Source organism: Anser brachyrhynchus (genome assembly GCF_964034855.1).
Source record: "Anser brachyrhynchus genome assembly, chromosome: 5".
Taxonomy (NCBI): Eukaryota; Metazoa; Chordata; class Aves; order Anseriformes; family Anatidae; genus Anser; species Anser brachyrhynchus.
In genome coordinates, this window is record NC_137699.1 from 17506353 (window position 1) to 17529487 (window position 23135).

Below are 23135 nucleotides of genomic sequence, written 5' to 3' on the forward strand. Positions count from 1 at the left end.
GCCACTGGGTGATACAAAGGAAAGACTCCTTTAATCTTCTGTGGCAGTATAGCTGTGTCCAGGCTTGTCAGAAGCTGCAGGAGGAGTGATGGCCCTGTCGCTGACAGCCTTCTAATTGGGTAGCAGAGGGGGCCAGGGGAAAGCAGCTATAAAGGATGTGTTTGTGCCAACAAGTGTGGCTGACATAAAGAGAGATCTGTTGAGGAATGGAGAGGGAGAGTGTGGTGGTACTGCAGTGCTGGATGCTGTCCTAGCCTAGCAGGGCTCGTGCTTCACAGCCAGCAGTTTGATAGCACTGAGGTTACCAGCAGCTGGTGGAGAGAAGAAGAAGTTTGGCAGGAGTCAGAAGCAATCAGAGCTGGATGGCCCGGCTGCTCTGCAATAAAGGGGTCTCTGCGTCCTGGCAGCAGGACTTGTGCTCACAAATTGGCTAGAAGACGGGAGACACAGGAGCTGCAAAGACCGGAAAGCATATACACACCATGGCTTTGTGCACCGGTGGTCCAGTTCTCTCACAGCAACCAGAAACCTACGGCCGCCAGGACCGCATGCTTTGGCTGCTGCTTCTCCAAAGGCGCTGTGAAGCAGAGGCAGAACTGTTAGAAACTTCGCACTGGAAAACACAGGCAGCTTTCTAACACCGCTTTCACTTAAATATTGACGGGAGATGCCAAATAATTCCACTTCGAAACCTTGATGAAACTTGTCTGAGCTAACAAGGCATTCGAGGCTGGCTGACACGCATGCGATGCACACACCGTAACCACACATATGTGTAACTCTGCTCAGCGAGCTCTAGAACTGAATAAATGGGAATGGGGAATTGAAACCACAGTTTAATCTGAAAATGCTCAGACCCTATGGTTGTGGAATTAAATGCCTGATCTAAATATAAATAAGGGCTGAAGAACTCACTGCCCAAAATACTTAGAGGCAGAACTGTAGCATGGGCAGGGTAAGACGGGCACCCTGTCCCAGCTGGAGTGTCTGGACAGAAGACAAAATGCAGACAAGCATGCCCAGGCTCTGCCATTTTTCCCGCAGACCAGGAAGAGAAGCTTTGTGGGGATAATTCGGGTAGGTGACATCAGCAAAGTAGTCCAAAGGTCCCAAATGGGGTTAAGAAAGTAGAAGGGAAAGCTCTGGGGAAGAGCGCACTCAAGAGCAAAATGTTTATTGTTCTTCTTCTGGGCTTATTTCCAAACCGAGAGCGGCCTTCACTGCGTTTCCTGCGTCTCCCAGCCGGCCAGCAGGAGGTCCACACGGAGCTGCTGCCGGTGGCATAACGAGGCAGGTATCGGCACCTGATGGTGGTGACCAGGACAGGTGGGAAAAAACGGGTCACTCTGCCAGCAAGCCTCTCAGCATCCCAGCTCTCCTCCTTCAGCGTGCACCTGACTTCTCCACACCCTGCCAGAGCAGGGAGGTGGCACTGCTGGCAGCCGTGGAGGTGGCCTAGAGATGAGCCAGGTGTTTCGGGGCCAGGTCAGTGCAGGCAGCAGGAGGGCAACAGGGGCCTTCCTGCAGCACATCCCCCCTTGGCTGCACACTGCGAGGCTGAAGGGTTGCACAAGGATAGTTTCAACCTCTGTGGACAAGGTCCCCAGGGCTGAAAGGGCTATGTTTTTTAAAGAATGTGTCAAGATGGATGAATCCTCTGCCAAACAGAGGAGTTTGATGGAGCCACTGTAAACAGATCAGTGGCCAGTTGTGCTGCAACCAACACTCTTTTCTCATTTAAATGATACTCACCCGCAGACGTGTGTGCATGGAGAGGAAGCCAGACAATTCATACCCAGAGCACTTAGAGGCAGCGAATAATTTGGTCAACGCTGGAGTGCAGCATGTCTGACTAGCATCTGTGGTAACTGGAAATTTACCCATCCAATTTTCTCCTCTATCCCAGCCACAAAGGGAGATCACTCCAATTATTTTTCAGACAGAATTAAGTCTGATGTTTACCATTATCTCCCTGGTAACCCTCTTCTCATACCTACATTATGCAACATAATTGCAAGGCCGCCTCAACTCACTGGGGCTATTATTGAAAGAACTCTGCTTCTTTTTCCCAAGGTCAAGGTTAGTAATTAGGTGGCTGGTATGCCCGCAACAGAGCCTTGTTATGGAGGAAAAAAGAAACAACTTAAAGGATGCATCAGACATTCCCAAGTGAGGGATGTCTGCTGAGTGTTGGAAGATCTGCTGAAGATGGCCCAGTGAAGTAGGGTGAGTTAGTGAATATAAAGTATTCCAGCACACTGGTCCATGGGTAAAGCTTGGATGGGCCCACGGTATCAAGCATGCAAGATGAATTTCTATACAGAACACGAAAAAGTGAATGATGAGATGTGAAGGTGATATACAACTTCTGAAATGAAGAGATGAACGCAGCTCCTCTACAGTGCACTTTTATTTGAGCTGGTGTAACAAGAATGAATTGAGCAGTTTTCTTCTTTCTTTTCTTTTCTTTTCTTTTCTTTTCTTTTCTTTTCTTTTCTTTTCTTTTCTTTTCTTTTCTTTTCTTTTCTTTTCTTTTCTTTTCTTTTCTTTTCTTTTCTTTTCTTTTCTTTTCTTTTCTTTTCTTTTCTTTTCTTTTCTTTTCTTTTCTTTTCTTTTCTTTTCTTTTCTTTTCTTTTCTTTTCTTTTCTTTTCTTTTCTTTTCTTTTCTTTTCTTTTCTTTTCTTTTCTTTTCTTTTCTTTTCTTTTCTTTTCTTTTCTTTTCTTTTCTTTTCTTTTCTTTTCTTTTCTTTTCTTCTTTCCAAAGGTCCATGGTACTTGCACACAAAGTGTAAGAACATGATGCAGTTCCTGGGCCATGTATTTTGGGGCTATCCATGTGCTACACGTGCTCATTGTGATGGCCAAGCAATGCAGCAGTAGGTCTCACCATCAATGGTACATCCAGAAATGCCGGACAAACGCAGCAACTTGCCTGGCTGAAGTTCTGAGGCTGGAAAAGGACATGTCCAGGAAAAAAAGAGGTGAAAGCTGTGAACCTGGAACAGCAGAAGCCAGGCATCCCCCAGCTCCTGAGCTACTCTGTTCCTATGTTACAGACAGAGAAGCTGAGGCACAACGTCTGTACTCCATGGCAGAGCGGGAAGCAAGATTCATTTCTCATCTCTGCTGCCTGCTGCCCCCAAGAGCACATTGCCTCCTTGGTGACACCAGGATGGCCATGTGAACTCGGGGACAGCAGGCTTGCTCATTAGAACTACCTGCTATTACATTTAGTTTGGGAAGATTGTTCTATCACACCTTGAAGCCCCAGAAATAATTGAAAACAGAAATAACAGCGTTATGCAGGGGAACAGCAAGACTGGTGTATTCCTGCAATGATGTCAGACTTCCTGGTATACAGCCAGCTGATGTCGTGTTACTGCATCTACCTGGCGACTCTCGGATAATAGGAATTAGTGCGTTAGCTAGACCAGTGGTAATCTTGACAAGCTACCTTTTGTTTGGGAAACAGCTTGGAAAGCTGCAAAATATGAAACTGTGTAACTTACAAGTCTGTATGTGTCTCTGTGTGTTTACAACTACATGCATGCATACACAAATGTATAATTATATACACATTACACATATACATATACAAATATATAAAGATGTATAAACATATAAATATGTGTATACATGTATGTGCATATATATATATGTAAACAGGGGAGCCTGAGCTACAGTTTCTGGTTGGTCTGTGACTCCCTCTGAAATTTTCTCTGAGGGTGTTTCTTTGCCAGTCACTGGTTATTTTCTGAAAGAAAAGTATTTGTGGGTCAGACTCAAAGCCCGTGCAGGTTAATATGTGTCTTTCCTCTGACACAGATGGGCTTTGGATGAGATGTTTAATACTGAAATAAAAGCTATCCGTAATGCCCTACTGGGATGACTCACATGCATAAGCACAGGGGAGAGTACTTAACCACAGAAAAGACTGAAAAGGTGCAAATTACTTGTAAGAACTGTACTGTAGAGCAGTAGCCTTATGGAAAAAAAATAAAAAATGACACGGTAATTGGATCTGGCTGGTGTGCCAGGCAGCGAGGGCTTGATGGGAGCAAGAGAAATCAATAAAAGAAGAGCGAGGAAATGGGGAGGGGGAACCTTTCACATTTCAGCAGTGAAACATTCCTTCATCTGACTGCCTCTAAGTTACCTTTCATCACCTGTGGTGTGACCTGCAGTGGAAGATTTCTCTCAGCTATAAACACAGGTTGTTTTTTTTCATCTTTGTTGCTTGTAGAAGAAAATAAGGCACAGGAAAACAAAAACTTACTACGGCTCAAACTTCTTTATGCACCAGACTTATCTGAAAGTCTGGACCTCACAATCCCAGGGCAAACCTCACCCTCAGTGTGGTTTTTATTGTTCTGGTTTGTTTTCTTCCAGTTCAAAGGGAAGGTTAACCCCCGAAAAGAGAAGTGTGTCCTTAGCCAGGAGTCTTTAGATCCTCTGAATCACACTTTGCAAAGAGCTTCCAAAGACTTTAACATTTGTGACTGTGGTCATCACTCAAGGAGAACTTATCCCTGCTATCACCACTTCCATTCCCAAGAAAGCGAGAAAATACACTAGCTGGAAGAGTGATGTGCAGTCTTCGACATGGAAAACAAAACCAAAAACAAAGCAAAACAAAAAAAACACTAGAATTTGTGGTGACAGCATATATAACAGAAATTATTGTCTGAAAAAGAGAATTCCAGGTCCATGAAAAGGAAAAAAAATAAAAATCCTTGAATTATGTGTTGTCTTTCATGCCTATAGTATTACACAGTGGTGATGTTACACTATTGATATGGCACTGATTCTCCAGTGATGTAGTCAAATGTTGTCAGCAGAAACTGATTTGTACTGAAGCATTTTATATTCTTCAGAGAGACCAGAAACAGACAAATGGAATTGCTCCCAAGCCTCCTACCTTGTTCTGCAGTGTGAAAGTCGTGTCAAAAAAAAAAAAAAAAAAGCAACAACAGTCTGTTTCTTTAGGGTGTCACCCAAAGATCTGGCACGTCGAAGCTTCAGTTCACAATGTGGTGGAAAGGAGGATTATTTTGTTTGGCAAATAGGTGACCCCTCAAATGCAGCAGTGATTTTTCTAATACCATACGTTGGGTCAGTGGCAGACCATATCCCAAATTACAGAAGTCCATATTCCTTTTCTCTGCTACCTTTCATATTAATCCTTGAACGTCAGCCACGGTCTTGACTTTCCCATCCCATAGAAACTGCTAGCAGAAAATCTAGGCCACAGTCACTGAGATCTAATTTTTGTATCCATGCAGAGACTTAAATCTTCATAAACTATGTTTTAGGCAACCAATGTTACAGACTATTGAGGGCAGCAAAGTTAATCTCTCTATACACAGGCTTCTCTAAATGAAGGAGATCTGAAATTGTTCAATATTATCCATAAGCTCTAGGGGGAATAAAGCTAGGATATACTGAAGAAATAAAAGTAGGAGCAACCTGAGACCGAGTGGTCCTGACACTCTCCCAAATGAGCAGAGTTCCAAAATAAAGATGAAAATGTTCATTTGAAGAGGGGATGTTTCTTCAGAAACAGACACATTCAGCTATTTCTTTAGATGACACCACTCATAGAAACCATGCAGTTTTACATTAAATGTTCTTACAGAGAAATATAGAGAAAAGTCCAGCCAATTTATGCCAAGCACTGAATGTCAAACATGAATAATAACACTTGTTTTGATCTCAGCTATGCTCCAAGAATTAGTCTATAGTAGGATCTATATGAATAAAAGCTAATTGAAACCAAGAGTCATCCCTCATGATCTTTAATCCATCAGTGAACACAAAAAGCTGCACAACAACGACAACAAAAAAAAAAAAACACTGGAAAATACGGCCTCACAGAGAAAGGGACAATGGAAAGAAAAGCCTTCACTAAAAATAGTACTAGTCTTTTTGTCCCTGTGCAGGAAATGTAGGCACCACAAATTCTAGCACTGAATAACGCTTTGTCTTTGTGAACATTATTCAGCAGGAGGCAAAAGTAAATCAACAAGCAATTCTGCTGAGGGAAGTAAATATTTACAGATGGGAAAACTGAGGCACAGAGGTATTAAGGGACCTGCCAGAGATGGAAAAAAGAAGCAACTCTTCATTACTGGCCAGCAGTTCTGTTGGGATACAGGACTCCTCAGGTGGGCATACTCTGTCCAGAGTGAGAGTCTATCATGTATAAACCCAATACAGGAAAATTGAATTGTCTCCCCAGAATGTGTACATTTTTGATCCCCAAAGGCATTAGAAGACACAGCTCCTGCTTAGAAGGCCAAAGACCTTCTTGCTGGGCTTTTACTGCGAATCCAGTGGGAACTTTCAGTAAGGACGAACCCAGAAAGCTGAAGAAAAAGTGCTTACAGAAATTACATTTGGGCAAAAGCCAACAGCAGTTTGGTACTCACCCACAGGGCAGGACACTGCCCCTGGCAGCTTCTGTTTATCTTCTGACACACTGGTGCTTGCAAAACAATGTTTTGGCTTAGTCCAAACCCCTCCTGATGTATGGGGCCAAGCGATGTCTGGTGTCTTTGCTGTGCAGTTTGTTCAAGACACGACGACAACTTTAATCCTCACGCAGCATTTCCTGATTGCTCTTTTTTTAAGCAGATTGACCTCAAGCACTGTCCCACTCACCATGGTGGAGCAATCCATTTGTTTTGCTATGAACCAGCAGATCGACTGCTTTTATTCGCTTTTCTTAAATCTACCCACACTACTTTGCCTAGCATCTCTCTTTCATAGGAGAGAGAGAGAAGACAAGAAATAACCTTGCAGTCATTATTACATTCTTTTTTTTTTTTTTTTTTTTTAACACTGGGAGGCAGATGGTGTCTGGAGCAACATGCAGTGATACCAGCACCATCACAAGTACTGCAGTTAAACAATTGGCTTTTCTAGGAAGTTTGTTCTGGATCTGAAACGTGCCGATGTCTATGTTTTTGTCCCACACCAAAGCAGTTGAACCAGCCAGTCTCTTTTACATAGACAGAAGGACAGTTGTCTTAAGTCATTAATTCTGTGTAAATTTTGGAAAAGTGAATAGAAGAGAGACGGCACACCAATATGGTTGTAGAGTATGCACAACGGCATCATCTGAATGAGAAAATTTACCTGGCATTATAGAATTGTTCACATTATTCCATCAGAAACTATTCAGAGTATGAATGCCCCAATCATTGGGGAAATTTTGACTCAGACTTTATTAAACCTTGAAACATGGAGCCAGGAGAAATCAAGCTCACAGAAATGACTTTTTTTTCTTTCTTCAAACATGTTTGAAGTTCTTATGCCTGGTTTTGATCCACCTTTAAGTCCAATTTCTGATTTTTTAAACCAAACTAATAATTTTCCTATCAGTTAATTTTTTTTTTGTGTACCTTGCAACCGTTTAATTATTCTGTCTTCCTGAAAGGTTTATATCTGACTTTTCTGATGGCAGTGTAAATATGTAAGAAATGAAATATTCATCATCCTGTCTGGAACCTAACAAAGGAGGCTGTTCCTTTAACAGAAATGTTCGGTTATGAGAGTGGCTGTCATCCTGTAATAACTTGAAATACGTTGGAGATAATTTTTTTTTAGAATAAGAAAGATGCGTTCTAATGACCAGTGATGGCTCTAAAGTGTTGCGAGAGCTTGGTTCAAAGCCCCTTGAAATGAATAACAGTCCTTCTGCTGACATTACTAATCTTCGAATCGGGCTCATTAATGTATTTCAGATATTATAACCCTAGCTGCCAAAAAGCTGGGAAAAAAATAGAAAGCAGTCATAAAAATAGACATCAAACATTTCTGCTCTGGGAATTGATACAGAAGCTAAGTATTTCTGCCGGAGCGTTATTGCAGACCTTTTCTTTCTGTTTTTAAAGGAATTAGCAGGGCAAGCAGCTCGTCTCAGCCAGGCTTCTGCCCCCCAGCAGTCGCCAGTACCTAATGCCACAGGGGCTGGAAAATGCTCCAGTTGCGGTAACAGTTCTCACCCGGTCCTTTCCGGGATGTGCTGCGCGGATGGAGAGGAGGGGGAGGAAGGATGGGAGGGGAAACAGAGATACCGAGGCGAGAGTTTCCCATCTTTAGCTCCCCTGCGACTCCCTACAGATCAATACCTGGTACTCTGGAGCTTTTTTAGCTCACTGACATCAGGCGGCGTCGAGACCTGAAAGCGTTGTATCGCTGCCCAAGAACTCGGGGGCGCCTAGGAGCGGGCGGCCGTGGGTGCTCACTACGGGATAGCAGCGAGACACAATTCAGTCGGCCAGTTTGCACCCTAGGTAGAAGAAGGACGGCACCTAGGCTCTCCCCTAGCGTTTTCCCCTGCAGATCTCACAGCCCCGTGCAAAGCCCTGCCTGTGCGTGCGGCATGTGCGTGTGCAAGGGATGGACCGGGTGAGGGGGGGCGGCAGCCCAAAACGTGAAGCGGGGGCTTCTTCTTCGCAGCCCTTCGGGTGAGCCTCGGCTGGCAGCCGGCGGAGCGCTGTGAAATTGTGTCGCGACAGGGAACCGCAGCGCCCCGGGTGTCCCTTTAAGCAGCCGAGCGAGCGGCGCTGCTGCCGTTCGCATTGCCAAACCCCCGGGAGTCCAGTTAAGAAACGGGCAGCTGTCTCTTTAAGTGTGATTTCCTTCTATTGTATTTGAATCGTGATCAGGAAAAAGGAAATGAAACCGGAGCCCCGGGGCCGAGCCAGAGGAGCCGTAATAATGATGCCGAGCCGCACCTCGGCGGCACACGCGCCTCTCCCGGGGGCGTGCTGAGAGCTGCCGGGGGCTGCGCGGCGCGGTGCGGAGCGGTGCGGAGCGGTGCGGGGCGGTGCGGGGCAGGCAGCGGTGGCCGCGGCCGCAGCCCCCCCCCGGCCCCGCCGCCCGGCGCGCAGGAGGAGCGCGGCGAGGATGGGAGGTGAGAGCCTGCGGGCCGGCCTGCGGACACCCGGCCCCGGGCGGCGGCCCCAGCCCCCGTTCCTCCTCTCCCTCTCTCTCTCTCTCTCTCTTTGGTGTTGCAGGAGGAAATCCTGTGAATGTCATTGGGGGGCGGAGGGGGAACTCGGCTGGCGAGAAGGCGTCGAGAGCAGACAGCCTCTGCGGGGGCAGAGCCCACCACCGGCACACTACAAAGGAGCAATCCCTGCCAATGTCATCGGCCATCGAGAGGAAGAGCCTCGATCCTTCCGAGTAAGTGGCCTCCTCCCTCCCGCACCTCCCCCGCCGTGCCGCCGGGCTGCCGCGGGGACCCCCCCGGGGGGCTGCCGCCGGCCCCGACCCCCGCCGCGGGCGCCCCTCGGCCGGTCCCCGCCGGGCTCGGATGCGCGGAGCGGGCGGCGGAGCCCGGGGAAGCCGCGGCGGGGGAGCGGGCGGCCGGGAGGGGCATCCGCGGGCGCGGAGGAGCCGGGAGCCGCTCCGAGAGGCGGCGGGAGCGGTGCTCGCCCGGGCTGGAGCCGCCGGCCCCTCGGAGGGGCTCTGCGCCCCGTGTCCGAGCCGCCCGGCTCGCCGCCGCCGATCAGAGCGAAAGGTCAGGGCTGCTCTGTGCGGGTGCCCCACTTCCACATTTTCAGCGTGCGAGGCGCTTCGCAACTTTCAAGGGCTCGGGTAAACCGCTGGGGGTGGCTGTGCTGCAAAGGGCATGCGGGGAGACGTGACGGACGGGGTGCGGGGGGCGAGAATTGCCCTCCACGTTTTCCACCCAGGGCCGGACCCTGGTGCTGTGCAGGGTCCCCAGGCGGTGCCGTGCAGGAAGGTGCCAGGGTGGGTGCCAGGGTGGGTGCCAGGGTGGGTGCCAGCCCCTCCGCACCTGCTGCCCCCGGCCCCGGGCTCGGCAGCGCAGCACAGCACCGCGCCGCCCCATAGCCGCAGCTACGCTCGGCGGCAATCACGATAAGAAAGAGAGAGAGAAAAATAAAATCTCCGTTTTCAGATAACGCTTAAAACATCGCTCTTAGGAAAGTTCAGCCATTCGTGGTTTGTTTCCTGTGAGATATTAACAATGCCATCTCTCGAAGCCCCAAGTGAACACATGGGAACCATTTCTTTGGCGGATTAAATCAATTCATGCCATGTCGCTTTTCACTTTTTATATGCTACCTTTTTTCTTATTTTATACCATCTTTTCAGAATGATAATCTAAGCTCCTAGGTATAAGACGCCTGGGTTTGAACTGTACCGTTTTAGTAGTATTTATTTATTTACCTCCTGTGTGTTCTAGTGACTTAGGCGCTGGCTTAGAAGTCTATGGACATCAAAAAGCTAATGCAGAAAACAGAAATTCTGTTCTGCGTAAACATCCGCCAGGCTGTTCCGGAGTTTAGGGCTTTCAGAGAACTGGCTTGTGATTCCCAAGCACCCATAAGACAAAATATTTGGGGGGCATGCCTGAAGTTTCAAATAACGGACAATAAAGGATAATAGCGTGCATTTCCTTATACTTGCATGCTCTGCTGAGAGGCTCACAGAACTTGTCTGAGGACAAGAGAGGAGCCCGTGCCTCATGAAAGGAAGGAAGGGGCTCGAAAGAAAAAAACTTGGAAAAAGTGGGGCCTGATCATAGGATTTTAATGGAATTTGCAGAGCAGAGAGCTAGAAAGAGTGGGGTGTTATGACAGCACTTTCAGGGCACAGCAGTTTAAACACAGAGGAGCGAAAAGCAGACTAGTGTATAATCAGATCATATCTGAGGGCTCAGCTTGTCTAAGTAAGAGCTGCAGGATCAGTTTCACAGCACAGAAGTTCTTGGCCACCCGTCATTTCTCCACACTGAAGAAAGTAATTTTTTCGTAGAAAACTGCTGACCCAGTAACTACGCTTTACAGAAAGCTACCTGAGGCAGCAGCAACATAATTTTTCCTGTTGGAAACTCGGAGCAGCCTGGCTCTCCTCTCTCAGTGTGGTTCTCCTCTGCCCATGCTAGCCTGATGGAGTATAGACCAGTGACGGAGGCAAAGCGCTGGCAGACTCTATTAGGGCAGTGCGCCGAATGATTTGGGGCTCTGCTCTGCCTCATGTTGAGCACCTCAGTCATGATCCAGCAAAGCAGATAAGCATGAATGTGCAAACATATGACTTCCTTGCTGCCAGCCACAGGTTTAAAACTCAGCAAGTGCTTAAAGGATTGATCCCCTAGTCTTTTGATTAACTTCCCTGGGTTCTGGATGAGGCCCTCAGTGGCAGTGCCAGGTCACTGCAAGACTTGCAGAAATGAGCTCACATGCCTTCCTTTTAATTTTTGCTGATTTTTTTTTTTTTTTGGCAGATCTACACAAAAAGGCAAATAAGAGTATTCCTTAAGAAAGTAGTTTCGAAGAAAATTACTGCTTTATCCCCAGGTGTTGCCAGAACCAACCCAGACTTCAGAGCTTTTTAAAAATGAAAAAAAAATATCCTACATGAATAGTCAATGCTAGTATCACACTAATGATTTGTGCTTCTTTCCACTCAGGGATGTGTAAATCTGCAATAATTGTTTGACATCATTTGAGCTATGCTGTTGTAGACCCATCTCAGGGGATTCATGTCCTTAGCTGAAGGAAAAAACAGCAGTAACATCAGGTAACATGCTGGCTTTATTAAAAACAGCAGCAAAACATAAACCAGCTGGGCAACAGCCACATCTGTTGTATTTATTTAATGCTGTTCAGTGAAATATCATCCCTTAGTCCCCAAATTTGCAATTCCCAAAGGAAAATTGACTGCATGTAAAATCCCTCAGGTATCTTTTCTAGTCCTGTAGCCCTTGGTGAGGCAGAATTCCCTTGCTTCCAGCAGCACTACTGTCAAAGCTTGAAGGATCAGGTCTACAAGATAGGCTCATGCATTTTGGGGTTCATGCACAGATGCTTTATGGTAATGCTAGGGTTCTTCCATAAGTTATAGGTAATTCCAGAGGTTATCTGGGTTGATTAGGTTACTTACAGATGTTTATAGGTACATTTAAAAAATCTTGTTGAAAAAAGGCACATTTTTTTATGGCAAAGAAAGCCTTGCTACGTTTTGTGGGCAAAACAGAATTACTCGAAAATTGGAAGAAAATGGTGAGAACTTCTAGGACTTTGTGGTTGTTGGCATTTGTCAGTCTATACAGACATGACCAGCATTTCTATGAAATAGTGAATCCAGGCATCTTTTTGAAAAGATCTTTAATCATGTGAAAATCACATTATTTGATTTTTTTTTTTTTAGTCGTCTTAACATAGTAGATGTGTTTACAGTAATGAACACACACGGGTGATACAGAGACTTTTGTGTTTATGCATTACCCTTTGAAGAAAAGTATAAAGTTAGTTCGCAGATGTTTGGATACTCTTGCTAACTCCTTATATCCTAAGCTGTCCCTTTCTTTTTAAAGCACAAGAAGAGTGAAGTCCTTCTCCCTCTTGTGCCAGAAGGGGATAAATCATTTACTCTGCTGGGAGAAGAAATGAAGATGTATTCCATTCTAACTTAACCAATCTTTCATTTTGTTTAGTTTTGTTTTTCCCTCTGCATCTTCTCACGTGGATGGTTGCAGGGTACATTCTCCTCCAACAATGCTTTCATTCACGCAGGGAGCCAGTGGATGAAGTGCTCCAGATCCCCCCCTCACTGCTGACATGTGGTGGCTGCCAGCAGAACATCGGGGACCGATATTTCCTGAAGGCCATCGATCAGTACTGGCACGAAGATTGCCTCAGCTGTGACCTGTGCGGGTGCAGGCTTGGAGAAGTGGGGAGACGGTTGTATTACAAACTGGGCAGGAAGCTCTGCAGAAGGGACTATCTCAGGTATACAGCCTCCCCAGCCCACTTCTTCTACCCTAGCTCCCCTTCTTTCTACCATTTCAGCTTTGCTTATTAATTTAAGGTATAGCAGTGAACAAAGGTCCATAATTAATTCAGTTTGATTCATCTTAAACATAGAGTTTAACATGGTTTGCTAAGTGCTGCTGCTCCCCCCAGTAGCTCCAGGCTGACTGAGCTGTGTCAGCATGGGATGCTCTCAAGTAGAAACCGGGGAGCGGTGAAGAATTTCAGCAAGAAGGGCTTCCTGCACCTGAGCTGACCATGAGCCAGTTCCCTGGAATGGCTTTAAGTAGTTCTGTGCTTCTCCAAGCATTGCTGTGGAGCTGAAAGTTATATAAAAACAGGTGCCAAGATCAGCTACTGATGAAAGATCATTTAGTTCTCTCATTTATGAACACAGTATCCAAGGTAACTGAATTTAATTCATTTTCCTGATGCAGTAATATCGGCTGTATAAGAGATGCTTGACTCTACCAACCAGCAGGGCCGCTGTACTCGTTTGGTTTCTGCAGTGACTGCCTTTTATACATGGATTGATTCATGTCTTTTTCTGCATCACTGGTGAACTTATCTGGAACACTTCAAGCAGAAAGAGACAATGTGTTGTATGCTTATTGCAAAGCTGCAGCCAGTACAGGAAAGTTTGATCCTGCTAATTTGCACCCAGAGGATTTTTGACGTTCTTAAGCCTGGTCCTGAACAGACGTGAACTTAAGATATCTGGCTGAATCAGATCCCATGAACACACTTGTTAAGGGTGTTTTCATGAATATCTCTGTCTATCTGATTTGCCATAATTTGTAAGTAGAAGGATTAAACTGAGATTAATATATTTCAAGAAAATTGATAATAAAAGATCTCTGTATTCTCAATTACAAGAAAAGTGTTTTGATCTTTGCTGTGCTGGTTGTATAGCATTTCTTCTAATGGATCCTTAATGTTGCAGGAAGTCTGTGGAACAGAATAAAGATACTTTATATTTTTTTCAGTTACCTTACAAAAGTCTACAAAATATAAAATAACAGAGGAGCTCCTAATTATTGTATCCTGGAGCTTGCTGATGGGAATTTTGCTTAGCAGAAATTAAGAACCGAGTTATGCAAATGGGACCTCTTATAAACACTCGGCATGTGCCGTATTCCAGCAATCAACCAGTGTTAGCTACACTTTCCAAATACTTTTCATCTTAAAATAGAAGCAACAGAATATATGGCAATGCAATTAATGCATTTTCTTGCAGTGAATTCAAATGTTTTTATTTATTTAGTAATGTAACATATAATATCTTCCATTATTAACAAGAAATTTTGCAACCTTTTTGTACCCTTGTTATTACTTTTGTTGGGCAGAAGTAGACACTGACATCTCCTGGTAGAAGAAAGAAACAATGTCTTTTCCCCTTAAAGAGCTCTCTTTAGTGGGTGTTCCACTTCCAGTTCAGGTTATATGAAGCAGGTAAAGTATATGAAAGTGAAGTGTAGGGGGTGGACAAAGTCTTTCTGGAATTAGTATCAAAATGTAGAAGTCAAATTCAATAGGTGTAAACTTTAAACAAGTAATAGAAATTCTTCCCCCTTCTAAGAATATATATATATTATATATCTTCTATATGTAATATATATACATATAAATAGATATCTTCCTGCTTATTTATTAATGATATGACTTGCAAACTCTGTAACCAGCACTCTGTGTGAAGTGCTGGCATTCGTTTTGTCATCACACGTGGCTGAGTATGTTGCGCTGCTCCAGCAGAGAGTGGTGGTGCATGCTGTGATGGGGATACCTATGTGGTGCATTCATTAGAGTCTTCTTTTAAAAGAAAATACCATAATAATCTCAGCAGGGGGTCTAAATGTGGATAAAAGATCAGTCCAATCATAAAATTGTTTGGGCTAGCATAGTACCTGGAAGGTCTTAGCATGTGTCCATCTGAAACCCAGCAGGAGTGATTTCATGGATACAGAAAGGTTTGAGTTTGAAAGAATTTCAAATGTGGAGGCAACAAAAAGAGACAGTAGTATGTTAAATCATAGCTTGTGTCAAGCTTCCTTCTTATAAACTTCAAATACAACAGCTTAAGATAGGCAAAAATTATCAGCTGAAACTAATTTCTATTGATCATATATGTGCAAGTATTTGCATCACACAACTTTATGCTATGATCCAACAGTCCTTTACTCCCCCTGAAGCTGCTCAATATTTCAGGATAAGGTCACTGATCACAGAAATCAATCACATTGAAAATAGGTGAGGACCTTGGACTTTCTACTTCAATTTTTGGTATTGCAAAGTTTAGAATTTTGTTCAGCAGCTTTCCATGTGACCTCTATGTATCTTTGACAATAGTATGACTAATGGGGCAAGGCACTGATGTTTTGGTGTGTTTCTGTTTTGATTTGTGTTATTCCCCATCTCTCCAGCAACGTAACTCTGCTTACTTCTCTGCTGTTGTTGTTTTAGGCTTTTTGGCCAAGATGGCCTCTGTGCCTCCTGTGACAAACGAATCCGGGCTTATGAGATGACCATGCGGGTGAAGGACAAAGTGTATCACCTTGAATGCTTCAAATGTGCTGCCTGCCAGAAACACTTCTGTGTTGGGGACAGATACCTCCTCATCAACTCGGACATAGTATGTGAACAGGACATCTACGAGTGGACTAAGTTAAACGGAATGATATAGCAAAGACATGGCTCATGGTCTATAAAAGACATCTCACGGGTGACACAGACGCATAGCTACAGTGAGGAGATAACCACCTGAGCTATGTGCTTTGTCTAAAATGGGGGGAAAATACCACAGAGTAGGCCCTTTTCAGGCAGTGCTACGTAGAATCTAAACTACATACAAGTGAAGAAGGGAGACTGAAGCAATAGTAGATAGACTGACTTCTGTTAACAAAGGCGTATTGACAATAACTGACATCAGCCAGATAGGCAAGAGTTGGGGAACAACCATAATGTGGTAATGAATGCTCATAACTGGAAAAACAGTAGTGACTTATGTAAAGAGATGTTATGACTTTGTCACCTGCAGACTAGGATTGTGCAATTGATTTTTCTTTTCATCTTGTTTTAGTTACTCAGTTTAGACAACAGCTCCTAATGTAGATATGAAGAAGAATACTGGAAGAAAATGGCCAGTCACTTACATGGTCATTCAATAAGGCCTTACATTTCGGGTAGGACAGAAAGTGGGAAGAGGGTGGGGGTTATTTTTGCATGGATTTTTTTTTTTTTCCTGTGAGAATGAAGAATGCATCCTCTAGTCCCAAACTGTTCTTCAAATAAATAAATAAAATCCTGCTGAATAGCTGTTTTGGGGCACTGCTGTTTCAAGATGAGATGTTCCACAGATCATTTCTATACAAATATAAATCTAAAGAGTTGTTCAACTATTTTAATAACTTAGATTATATCGATAAAATATTTGTTGTGTGTAGTAAGACTCTGCAGCTTTAATAAAAATAACAGAAGATTTGAGTGTTGCTATTTCTTTCTTGGGAGCCAGACTGGATATTTTGTTTGCATTAGATATTTTATTTTTTGGTGGAGGGGTTTCTACACTTGGTCTACAACTGATTCCTGCTGTATCCACTTAAGGTTGTGTTTCAAAGCAGTAATATGAGAACACCAGCTTTGCAGAGTTCTTCACACTGAGGGGAAGTCAGATAGTGTTGTGTGATGCTGAGGCTCTTTGGTGCTTATGAGAATGTTTCGAGGCTGGGTGCCCACAGTGAAATACATTTGGGCATTACTTTGCGACAAAAACAGGGGCTATCTGATCTCAGAGGAGACTGTGTAGGATTAGGGTCTCCTAGAAAGATAGCTGGTCCTGATTTTGCTCTGGGTTATTGAATCCAGTATAATATAACTTAGAGCCGATCAATACTTGCTTGTGTTTAGAAGGAGTTAAGTTCAAGGCCTCTCCTTCAAAGACTGTTGCCACTTGCATATTAAGCAGAAGGAATTTTCTTAGTGTTATAGTAATAATAACATGAGACATATGCCTGGTCAGGCAAAAGTGGACGTTGAGTATCTTACTCCAACACTGACAGGTAGTAGGAGTTAGGGAAGCCTAGAGCAAAGCAAGCATGGAGTGACCTCCTCATTAAGCCTTCCCAGCTTGCAGAAAGATCCACAGAGATCTTTGAACTTGTCCTCAGACCTCTTTGCTCAACACTCAGACCCATCCTCCATGAGTTTGCCCTGCCCCTTTTTCGACTTTTACACTTTCAGCCTCCTTAATGTCCCAAAGCAATGATTTTCACGGTTTGATTCTATGCCGTGTTTATTTCAAAACCTGTTTCCTGACCTCTTCATTGAGTGTCCACTATATTGGGAGAGAGAATGAATGGTCATTTCCTGTCAGGTTTTTTGCACTATTCCTGACTTTAAAGGCCTATAACTTATCCCCTCCAACTTGTCTCTTTCTGATATGAATAGTCCAAGTTCCTTCTTGCATGAAAGCTCTTTCACACCTCTGGTCCTCTTCACATCTCTGTTCCTCATCTCTATATATTTTCTGGTTCTACTCTGTTCTTCTGAGAGTGTCAAAAGAACTGGGTATTCTGCCCAAATGTTTTAAAAATAGAGCTGATAGCACAGTGGAACAAATCTGATAATCTGCTCAGAAGACAGTTGTTACGTTCATTCACCCCATCAGTACTAATATATGAGTAATAGCACCTAAGCGTACGGATATCTATTTGTCTGATTCTTTTCAATAGAATTATCACCTAAGGGATCTGTCATCCAACTGGCAGTGCTAATCACTGAAAACATTTTGCATTTTACATTTTACGATGTATATTCTGAGAGCTCTTTTTTTTTTTTTCTTGGTTTTGTTGTCACAGCCAGCACTGGGGACAAAAAGCTTTCAATTTTATTACCACTGAAGTGGGAGACTATACAAGGGACATAATGAGATCATGTTTGAAAAGAGAAAGTGCAGTTTGAGTGCTCTGTGATTTAGCTCTTCTCAAGTGATATGCTGACCTCTGGAGGCCATAGGCAGCCGTTATAATTACAACTCAGCCTAAAATACATCCTTGTCAGCACAGACAAGAAAGCTATGTACCCAGAGCGAGGAAAATCCAGGTAGCATCTTCTGCACTCTCAGTGGCTCCTTGCCAATACTGTCTCAATATCCCTGTTAGCTTACCCCTCTTGCTGGATGCATCTGTGATGCTAATGCAGGGTGCATGTGCACAATCATTTTTGGGTCTGTGCATGGGAGCACATGCACACAGTGAGCACCGCATCGACAGATAATGAAGTAACAACAGCTTCATGGCAGATGCCATGAAGCTTTAAAGCTTTCCAAATCATCATGCCATGTCATGCCATTGCAGTGTCTGTCTCAGAGACCTCTTCTTTCACTCCTCTCCTTTCCCTGAAAAAAATAAACCTCGATGGCACTACAGTATGAGCAGGAGAGAGGGGTGTTTACAACGTCATCGACTAGTTCATGGCAAGAAAATTTTACAGATGACAGCAATCTGTTATAAAGCTGCTCTCTCTGCACTCCCCTGCCAATGGCATGTTGACACAGACAAGTATCAAAGGGACTGTGATGCACCAGGGAGCGTGAAGTCCGCTCCAACACACGGAAGTGCTGACCGCAGGACCTCCCCACAAGTAGCATGGGTTTCGGACAGTGGGCAGCGTCCTGCTGGTGGTCATGACACTGCTTGGGCAACAAGGGACAAAATGAGCTTCCCCTTGACAAAGTAGGCAGTGATTTCGACTGTTCAGAAGTGCCATGAAGAGGTTTTGAGCCACATTCTGGTCTCACACAGCTTGATGATACGAGTGACTCTGGAATAACTGAAACCACAGAATTACACCTGTATAAAGATAGCATTGACATGATCAGAAGCAACTGAGATCATTACAGATAATACTTTTGACATTTATTCCTTTTACAGTGTAGTTTTTAACCTTTCTCAGTCATACTGTGTCTTATAGAGAAGTCTGACTGAAAATGGAGTATGAGGGGCCTTGTTAACACCTGAGTTGAAATTAGGTGATAGTGTTAATAGTTCAGGAAGGCTCTGCACTAACGAAAGCAAGATCTCTGTTTTGTTCCCGCCTCGGAAAGTATTTCCCGTGTGACTTCGGGCAATTTAGTTAAATATTTTGCTTCTCTGCCCACCTGTGAAATGGAAATATTATCACCTATTCTTTAAAAATTTGAAAACATCCTAATGGAAATACACTCATTATTTTGTGTAAGGTATAACTTACACAGGGAAATATGTTTAAAACCTAAATGAATATATTTGTAATGGAAAGATGCTGCAGGGTGGATATTCCTATTTTATTATACGGCCAACTCTTTTATCTAGTCCTTGTAACTTTAGAAGGGGCTTAAGCTAAACCAGAAAACAACAGCTTGTGCCAGAAGAGTCTCTGCTTAAGCAGCAGTATGACTCTACCTGTATAATTATACCAGTCTGTTGATAATCCCAGCCAGAAAAACCTTGAGACGTCACAGAACAAGACGTATGCGTGCCAGAAAAGAAAAGAGGTTAAAAAAAATAAAAAATAAAAAACTATCAAGTGTAAAAATATAAGGCAAAATGCTGTAGTCATTCCTAACACTTCTTTTGCTGCTAGATTCCCATGTGGAGATGCGTTTATCACACTGCTGTGAGTTACCACTTTTTGAAGCCTGCTGCATTACTCATAACACTCATAAGTCATTTGTAACTCTTGTTCTCTGGATTCAGGAGGAGGCAGAAGAGATTTTTCTTGGAATTAGTGTAACCAATACTTCACCTCCATCCTCACTCCAAGTGTGTTCCTTACAGTAAAGAGTCTCTCCTGGAACAACAAGATAATAAAATGCTTTGAAAACAATGATAAAAATAAACACAAAAATTATTTAACATCATAGAAAAAACACGATAATCTGCATATGACTTCATCAGCTGTTATTCAAATGCTTTGTCCTTTATATGTTTTCAATATCAGCAGTATTTTAAAAGGCATATCATCCTTCAAGATTTCCCTCTTTGTCCCCATTATTCAATGTCATGCATGGTAGGAAGATGAGAGCATTACCATCGATATCACTTTTTTAATTCCATGTCCTTGAATAAGGGCAATAAGAACCCTGCATAATAGAGTTTTCAGCAGAGAGAGTAAATGGGAATCGGTTGTTAATTCAATACAGGATTCAGAAGCTGTCTCTCCCTTCTCTGTTCTCAAGGTAATACTGTGCCTCCAATTGTCATTATACCCAAGAATCGAATTATTTGAATTCTGGACACATCAGCACAAAACTGAAGACTCCCTGCCAATTTCGTAGCCTGCTTGGAAGAGAACATCACAGAGCATCACTCATTTATACGACTGCCAGCCTGAGACTGTAAATTCAGGAAACAAGAAGGCCTCAGGTGCTGCACTTTAACATGTCTTTCTGCTCCTGAATCACCCCCCCCTCCTCACTACCCCCCAGACAAGGTAACATTTTATCTCTGAAAGGCAAAGCTTTCAACCATCTGCCAGGATGAGCACAGACTCTGTATGGCCTGAATGTGAATTGAAAATGAGACTATTAAGTCTATTAATTGATAACAGTGACTTGTGACTTTGAAGGCGATTCATGACACTTGGAAAAATAATCTATAAAGATTTCAGTTGCTCTGAAAAGACAGTGCAGCATCAGCTTATTTCACTTGCAGCAGGTTCATCTCTTTTATAGAGCATACTGCACTGCAGGCAATGGAAATTTTAATGGACACTGGAGAAAAATGATCTAGTTCTCTGTCCCACAACAAAAAAAGAAACCATAAAAAGACATAAAACAGAGAGATTGAGATACGTTATCAGAAAACATTTAAGGAATTGTAATTAATTTAAGATTTAGAAGTCTTTCCATGAGATGAAGATTAAACTGGCAGAAAGTTGAACCTTGTTTGAAGCAACTTGTTCCCTCCTGCTGTGAGTTGTTTTGTACCAGTCTAATGAGATGGCACATCTCTGAAAGGTTCCTAATACACCAGCAGATCTCTGCCAGTTAGTTAATAAACATATTTTGCAGGAGTATACCATATTCTGTTCAATGCTTTTTAAGCGCCTTGCAAATTTTTAAGCTACAAACTTAACCCTTTTTAAGCTACAAACTACACTCCACAGGTGGGGAAACTGAGGACTAAGATTGACCTAACCTGTTTAAAAATTGCACGGTAACTCTGCCAGACTTAGACAAGAGCATCACCTTAGATCCCTTGACTTGAGTGTAACCATTCAAGCACGGACCATTCTGCAAGCACTGACAACACGGGTGTCAGTATGGCATGGCCTGACATACCCAGCAGCATGGATCCAACCCCCCAATGTTCTGGAATACAGCCTGAACAGTTTCAAATAGTATTTCATATGGATAGTCGCCATGAATTGTCTGGAAGTGATTGGTGCATTGATGATGAATACTTCTCTCCCTGTATGAACAGTCAGTTACATAAAGCTCAGCTATGTTGCAGAGTCAGGAGTTTGCAACCTTTGGGGACATTTGGGCATGGGTGGTAAAAACACACCATCTTCTGATAAAATAAATGCATTTGATGACATCTATGGCTTAGTCTTCACAGACAGCAAGCCATCATTTCACTGTTTTCGGGAATAATCAGGTAGTACATCAGGCTCCCTTAAGTCCCCTTATCAGTGTTTTTCACCAACAGAAAAGGGGTGGTCAAAAAGTCCCTGCTACATTGTTTCTCTCTTACAAATCTAGTTTTCAAATATTTAATTTTTCAGGGTGGAAAACACATCATGCTTGAAAATCCTGTTTAAGATTTTCAGGGAAGATATTTTTCTTTTCTAACAAAAAGTTTGAATATGCAATTTACTGAATGCTTTCTGCTCATCTCTGCTCTCTCTCTGACATATTCTGGTTATGTATATATGTTGGTATAAGTCAGTGAGGCCCAGAACCAAGGGTGAATGGAATGCTAGAAGTTTTATTTCTATGGATCTGCCAGAATGAGCGGACAAGGGGGGATGCTGTGACAGTAGTGACTGGAGTAGTGAAAACCAGCCATTACTCTACAGTGTTGACAGATAATACCAGGGAATAACCCATTAAAGCTGGGATCCCAGAGAATTCCTTCTATAGTCCAGTAGTGCTGTGCCTGCTACCTTTCACATGATTGCTGAGATGTTTCCTCTTGATTTGTTTTGTTTTCTTGTTTTGGTTAATCATTGCAGCCATCTGTCTAAAGGATGAAAAAAGCAAAACCATGTCTCTTGTGTGGAAGTGTATGCCAGGACAGTAATCGCAAAAAGGCCTGGAAATGGTGGCACAGCACACCAGCAAACCAGCATCTGAGATACAAGCAACAAAGCAAAAAAACCCTAAATATAACATCTGAAAACTTAGAAGAGCTTATGAATTATTGACTGATGATACACCTGTTAGTGAATTATTGTGTAATGGCTCCTGCTCTCTGTATGTAGCTTCCACAACACGTCAGTCACAAGATGTATTTTCCCTAGGGCACTAGGTCTAGATACTTGTTAGTACGGGGCGTAGCTTTTTGATCATGTTATCTGGCCCCCAACAACCTGCTGGAGCAGGAACCCCCTGGGTAAAGGACAGCAGAACCCCCAGCTTCAGTCTCCAGTTTTCTTACTGCTTGAGACCCCTGAATCAGGGCTGGGATTGAGGGCATGTGTCTCAGACAAGTGTGGGAAAGGAATTTGCAGGTGGCTTTGCGCTGTTTCATACGTCCCTGAATTAGAGATAATGAGGACACAAGCAGTAGAAACAAAAACTTGAGCAAGGTGGAGATAAAGTAAATTGGCTACAGTGTTAAAGATGAGCTTTGGGCAGTGGCCGGTTGCTGGCTGGCTCGAGGTGCGTGTCTGAGGGTCTCTAACCAATTGTATGACAGATTCGGGCGTGTGGACAGCACGTGGGGCTACGGGGAAAGTATATGTAGTAGTGAAAAACGGCAATAAACGTCTCCTGTTCAAGAGCCATCAGGAGTCCATGTCTTGCATCCCTTCAGACATGTGTCTTGCATCTGATATCAGATAACTTTCACAATACCTGCAAACTGGTTTTGAGATACAATTTACTTATTTATATTTATTTTAAAGAGACAATCACAGTAAAACTGAAATTCTTCTACAATATGATGCTGTCTTCAGTCTGACAATATCTCGCAGCATCTTGACAGCTATATAAAAAAAAGCGCTTAGATGTCATGTTGGTAGCTTACTAAAATACGTAAGACCTGGAATCATCAACCTGAGGATGCTTTGCAACACTGGGAAGTTCCAGGCCCACTCGTAAAACAACGCTCTGTCAAAACATGGCTGTGTTTCTCTTACAGC

At 43.5% G+C, this 23135-nt stretch overlaps 1 protein-coding gene across 1 annotated transcript; it reads left to right on the top strand.

Moving 5' to 3' along the window:
- The first annotated feature begins 8372 nt into the window (after positions 1-8372).
- Positions 8373-16266, top strand: LMO2 (LIM domain only 2). Its single transcript, XM_080594510.1, has 4 exons — positions 8373-8920; positions 9024-9192; positions 12555-12770; positions 15252-16266. The coding sequence occupies exons 1-4, from the start codon at positions 8914-8916 to the stop codon at positions 15469-15471; spliced, it is 612 nt and encodes a 203-aa protein (XP_080450636.1). The 5' UTR covers positions 8373-8913; the 3' UTR covers positions 15472-16266.
- Positions 16267-23135: the final 6869 nt, after the last annotated feature.

Coding starts and splice junctions, on each gene's coding strand:
- LMO2 (XM_080594510.1), top strand. Junction 9,193..12,554: donor AAGAGCCTCGATCCTTCCGA/GTAAGTGGCCTC, acceptor TCATTCACGCAG/GGAGCCAGTGGATGAAGTGC. Junction 12,771..15,251: donor TGCAGAAGGGACTATCTCAG/GTATACAGCCTC, acceptor TTGTTGTTTTAG/GCTTTTTGGCCAAGATGGCC.